This window comes from Lycium barbarum, chromosome 12, assembly GCF_019175385.1.
Source record: "Lycium barbarum isolate Lr01 chromosome 12, ASM1917538v2, whole genome shotgun sequence".
Classification (NCBI taxonomy): Eukaryota; Viridiplantae; Streptophyta; class Magnoliopsida; order Solanales; family Solanaceae; genus Lycium; species Lycium barbarum.
The window spans coordinates 105,473,360-105,479,359 of NC_083348.1; the positions used below are offsets into that span (position 1 = coordinate 105,473,360).

The window sequence follows — 6,000 nt, forward strand, 5'->3', positions numbered from 1 at the left end:
GTAAAGGTCACAGAAAGAGGGCTACATTTTTGTTATAATCCAAAACTGGGAGATCTCCAACCATTCAAAAACTTGCTTCTTTAAATAAGTTAACTAAAACAACAACGCCCACCAGAAGATGAACAATATGATCCTCCCATTGCAACTAGAGGGTTTCCTTCTTGTCAGATCAACTAAAACTAAAGCAAGCAGTAAAACCTGATCACACAAAATGAAAAGCAGGACACGGGGAACAAAAATGATACTGACTGATTGAACCAGGAGTTAACCCCACCTATTTTCTAATCCTTTTCTTGAGGAGTGAGGCGTAATGGAATAAAGTTTGCTTATATTTCAAACGAACATATCTTTGCATCATTTGCCATATTTACTCAGAAGTCTGAACTTTGCTCGCCTCAGATGGTGAATTTCTGAGGAACACTGTCAAAGTCATCAAAATCAAATCTCTGCCGCTCCCTACCAACCTGCATAGCAAGTAAACACAACTCGAAATTAGTGAAAAGTACAGTTGTTTTATCAAGCAGCTAGCGAAACAGGACTTTGACATAGTTTTTACCTTTGCTAGGTACATAGGATCACATGACATAAGTTCATCCATAGAAGTCAACTTGTTTGATAGCACCATCAATCTGCAATCGAAAAACAAACATATATCATTGCAGCTTTTAGGTATCTTTTCATCTCAATTGATAAAACAGTAACAATAGAAGCAGGATTCACATATTGTTGGTTCTTAAAAACATATGTAACACAGAGTGATTGAGTTGTCAAAATTAAAGTACGGTGATAGAGAACCCTAATCTTATGCAGTGTAAGAATCCTTTACCCTCAGTCTACTATCAATAATTGATGCAAAGTTAAATTCTTAACCTATTTATGTACACCAACTACTAAATTTCAATCTCACCCTCCCTTACCGACCGGTCTTTTAGAAACACCCCCCTTATGCAGGTACAATTGGTGCAAATATCCAAATCCTGGATGGAAATTGTCATCCTTTGTACGTATCATCCGTCATTAGTACCACGTGCAAAAATTCAAATTCATTCCAAATTTATTGCAAGTTTAATTGAGATTACATGTATATTTTTAAAAAGCCAATCACTAGCTATAGCCACCACATTGGCCAGAAAAATGACAGCCTAATTACAAGAAAACCATAGACTCTGCTTAACTGAAATTACATTCTTTGGAACATTCATGTCCAATGACCAAAAGTAACAAAAATCTTACCTCTTAATTGATGAATCAATGTGTTCAATCATTCCACATGTTTTATACTGCTCCGGATCCTCCAGAAATCTAACCATACCATCCTTCTGATTGATCGTTGCATATATCTCACCATCTTCAATCTATAACCAAAAGTGAAACATCAACATTTCAAGATTCATACTTGAAGACCCACGCAATCCAGTAGATTAAAAAGCAGGATACCATCTGAAGCACATTCATTTCTGCCTCTTTAGGTCCTCTTAGCTGGACGGTGTTAGCAATATCTTGGAGGGAGAGGGTTAGGTATGTTTGAGTTAACCGCTGAATATTGCGCTTATACATAGAAGACACAACTTGCATCACTAATCCAAGATTATTATCCTGAAAAATAAGGAAAGGATTGTTAAAACTTTAAAAGATAGACTGACATGGGAGTTCAGGAGTTGAGAGATCAGATTAAAGAGCTTTCACTTTGCACCCATGCTTTCATCTTAGCTGCTAGGAGACCAAGAAATGCACCGCTTTGACCTCAAGAAAACTTACGCTTTCAAACTTTTCCTTGTTTGTTTGAACGAATGTTTCAAGCTCAGATATTTTTCCAGTACCATAACAATTTGCCAACTCCAGGTAGGGCTGCTCAAAAGGGAAAAAAGGAATAAATAAGTAGTTCAAGTTATATTCCACAAATAAGGACCACACATGCCAGCGAATTAGTTTCGATGTTGGTTTCACTTCAATCTCCTCCCACTTGTACATTGAACAGATTTTGACGACTCTCAACAATGATTTTTCCGATACATCAAATTTTATTGTATTAAATCACCCAAATGGTGCAAGCATATGTAGTAATGTACAAAAAATACTCATGATCTCCTATCAAGCCTGCCATATATCTGTACACAAAAATGAGTTCTTTCTTTCACTTCTATTAAAATATTGATCTATTTTTTGTTTCATTATCATTTCTGCGGCTTTATGCTAGCCTACTAATACGATATAAATGCAATGCTTATATTTCGAAACAACAATCAGATCATACAAGATTTCTAACATCAATATTCTAATACCACCAGTGTGTACTCAACTGATCTTGCATTGTCCCCAAATCATTTGAGGGAAAAAAATTCCTTTCATTTCTCTTTGAGCAAATCAGTCAGTGCTACTTGGAATCAATGTTTGCACAGTGAAACAATTACCTGAGAGTAGTTCTTCAAGTTTCTTTGAGCCACGGAAGAAGTGTACTTTCGAAAACTGGTAGAGAACTGCCATCAGAAGCAAACATCAATTTAATCAGGTGAAAAAAAACCAGGAAGAATAAACACGCAAAAATCATGTTAAAAAGTTGATTCTTTGTCGCTCAAACTAAATGAATCCATGGTTGATAATATCATATATTGTAAAATTTATACTGCAGTGCAAGCTCAATCCCCAGAAAAGAGACATAAATCTCACAAAATGCCCTCCAACAGAGACGTCACAAGAAGATAGTGTATTGATTAGGAGAAAAACTAAGTATTATCATCACAAAGCATGCAAATGATTGTGGAAAACACACCTGCCCAAGATGAATCAGTGAAACCAAAATGTACTTCTTGTAAGCTTCAACTGCTATTGCATTTAGAGTAGACATAGGTGCAGTCACAACCTAAAAGCAATATAACAACTAGAATCAGCACAAACTAACAGTTATAGCCAATATATAGTAACTTGCAAATAGGGAATAACAAAAGCAAATACCAACAAGGAAAACACCGAATGAGAAAACCATGGCATACATTGTGTAAGAGTTCCAATGCTTTGCGAAACTGCTTTTGTCCAATGCAAACCATTCCCCTGTTATTATGTACAGAATTGTAAGACATGTCAACAAGTACAAGACACAAATCAAGAAAAAGCCAAAGAGTGACTGAAAGATCATATATCAGCGAGTTTTAAATTAAGAAAATTTTGAATTACTCAATGTCATTCTAAAATCGGTGCATCACTCATGATTCATGTTCCTTCCCCAACCCTATAGTGTCCCCCTTATCATGACGCACTTTAAATTAAGGACCTTCACCAAAGGCGAGGTCAGCAAAAAGCCATTTTTTGAGGATGGGGATGTTAAGAACTGTCTTTAGCTTGAGGAGCTAAACAATGTCAAAAGTAGAAGGCAGATGTAGATAAATATGATACCAATACCCAATGAAATCCCACAAAGTGGGATCTGGGGAGGGTAGAGTGTAAGCAGACCTTACCCCTACCTTGGGAGGTAGAGAGGCTGTTTCCGGTAGACCCTCGGCATAAGGACAAGCAATTCAAAGCAGTATAGCCAATAACACATCCAATTTATAATTTTAGTTAATGACAAACTTCTTTGAACAAAATTAATTCTTTCGCCAGATAACAAACAAAGCATATACATTATTCATAGGTGAGCAGAGTTTCTCCTATTTGCTATTATTAGAAAACAAAATGATAGGAAAGTGTGACACTGTCCACAAAACATATTCCAAATTAAAAAGAAAAGGATCATTAAAAGTAATTTTAGCAAGGACACAAGACCACCACGACTGAAATAACTTCATCCTCCAGCACAAAGCTGAAACAACTTACCCATAGTAACAATAGAGAAAAAAGTCCCGTGGTTGATCAGTCTCATATATGTCATCCTCCAGCACAGAGATGCCAGTTTTATAGCACTTCGCCAATATACAAAGAAGAAGAAAATCGGCATGCAATGTTGTTAATTGCTCAGAGGAGGATTGCAGTTTGCGAACAGCTGTCAGCATTGGAGCCACACCACGAATTGGAGTTTCCAGCAAGATAACTTGATCCTTAAACCTTTTACAAACAGAAATGACTGCAACCACAAATTACAAACATGCCTCAATATAGGTTAGACCAGAAACAGGAATATTCACAAAAGCTATTCCAGAAATCAAAGCAAATTACATTTATCGGGCGCCAAACGGATTTGCTCTGTAGAGCATAAATTGATAAATCTTGAGACAGAAACAAGTAGTTCATTAAGTTGTTCCTTTGCAACTGAGAATGACATGCATGCCTCCCTGTTAGTTAACAAACACAACCATTAGCAGTACACATTAGACAGAATACAAAAGACAACACATGCAATATAGGTGTCAGCCTGTTATACAAACACTGGTACTTATTCTATAGATGGTTCAAACTGTGTTTCTATATATTATATAATCAACCAACCGATTAATCATCTCTGCCTCAATCCCACATGTATCACAACAACAAGAACATACCCAGTGAAATCCCAAATGTATTGGGATTGACAATAACAATCCTCTTTATCAATTAGAGTCTATGTAATCTTTCTTCTCTTTTTAATGGCCTTTAGTATCCAGGCCAGCTTGCGTATACCTCAACTAATTTCACAGGGTACCTGCTACCTCCCCAACCAGCACCAGGTAACTCTATCCACCAAATTTTTTTGGACAGATGGAAAGAATCACCATGGGCGGAGCTAGGGGGTGGAAGGGAGTTCATCCGAACCCCCTTTACCGGAAAATTACACTGTATATTCAATGTCAAAACTATTTATTATGTATATATAGTAAACGTTGAAATCCCATTGGCTTCTTTGTGTATTTATTTCTTTATATTTTGAATTCCCTTGCTGAAAATTCTTTAGACCTCATGGTTCTAAACCCACTTCATTCATTGACCACTATGCGACACCCTTGGGTGCTAGTCTCTATATAATGTACTAGTGTCTAATTAAAACAAAACAAAGCCTGATTAAATAATAACCCTGCCGATTAAGGGTAGGCAGATGGAGTCACACAGAGTGTTAGGTTTTTCTAATCTCCATCCTCAAACTAATAAATAAAATATCATGTGGCAAAATAAACCCTAATTTTAGGTTATAAGGAGGAAAAGGGGCTTACAGGATATAGAGGAAGCCGAGGGAGTGAATAGAAGGATCGAGTTCAGGGAGAGAAGAGAGCAAGGGAGTGAAGTCGGAGTGGAGTAACTCTTCTGATTGTTTGAGAAAGTTGTGAAGCTGAGATAGGTCTGATGCATTGCTTGATAGAGCTTGGATTTGAGCAACCACTGATTCCATTGAATTCATGTTTAGATTCATCTCTCTCTCTCTCTCTCTCTCTCTTTTCGCTGATCAAACTGATAGAGAGATGATATAAGCCGATTTCTTGTGTTTTATTAACACGTCTCTGATATGAGCTAAGGGCTAAGGTTTCAACTGGGCCTGTAAGAATTATTTTTTTAAAAAGGAAAAAAGAGAAAGAAGCAATAGTGAAGGAATAAATGGTTTTTTTTTTTTGGTCGACTCATATTTTTCTAATCCAAAATTTTGTAATTATAACTTTCAAGACTTGATTAACTCATTTTAACCATGTATTTAAGAATTTCAAGTTTAATATGAGTTCACCCTTGGTTCTGATTAGGGGTGGGCATGGTATGCTATGCTACGGTATTTGAAACTTTGGTATGGTAATTTCGGTTTTCGGTTTCTAAAAATACTATACCATTAACATACTAAATTAATTCGGTATGTTCGGTATTTTAAAGTTCAGTTTCGGTATTTTACGGTACAGTAAATCGGTATTATACTTTGTCCTGTTTGTCCATGAGAATTATTAACTTTTTCCGGAATATTTTTGACTTTTTCACTTTATATTGTTTGGCCATAAAAATTTGAAGTTGTATTTGAAATTTGAAAAACAGCCAAAACTTGTTTTTCACTTTTAATACATTCAAACAACTAAATATTCTTTGCAAAAACTATAACCAAACACAACTCCAACTTCA

General features: G+C 36.1%; 1 protein-coding gene across 1 annotated transcript; it reads right to left on the bottom strand.

Annotated features, from left to right (window-relative positions):
* Nucleotides 1-7: 7 nt before the first annotated feature.
* On the bottom strand, nucleotides 8-5,399 carry LOC132622626 (COP9 signalosome complex subunit 3-like). The gene is made up of 11 exons (XM_060337264.1): nucleotides 5,118-5,399; nucleotides 4,150-4,265; nucleotides 3,811-4,057; nucleotides 2,991-3,048; nucleotides 2,771-2,860; nucleotides 2,412-2,477; nucleotides 1,759-1,848; nucleotides 1,438-1,596; nucleotides 1,234-1,355; nucleotides 557-629; nucleotides 8-464 (listed from the first exon to the last, which is right to left on the bottom strand). The coding sequence occupies exons 1-11, from the start codon at nucleotides 5,312-5,314 to the stop codon at nucleotides 396-398; spliced, it is 1,287 nt and encodes a 428-aa protein (XP_060193247.1). The 5' UTR covers nucleotides 5,315-5,399; the 3' UTR covers nucleotides 8-395.
* Nucleotides 5,400-6,000: the final 601 nt, after the last annotated feature.

Excerpts from the sequence above, each read along its gene's own strand:
- LOC132622626 (XM_060337264.1), bottom strand. The coding sequence starts at position 5,314 with ATGAATCTAAACATGAATTCAATGGAATCAGTGGTTGCTCAAATCCAA. Across the intron at positions 1,597-1,758 it reads ACAAGGAAAAGTTTGAAAGC|GATAATAATCTTGGATTAGT; the intron begins GTAAGTTTTCTT and ends CTTATTTTTCAG. Across the intron at positions 630-1,233 it reads ATTGATTCATCAATTAAGAG|ATTGATGGTGCTATCAAACA; the intron begins GTAAGATTTTTG and ends TTTCGATTGCAG.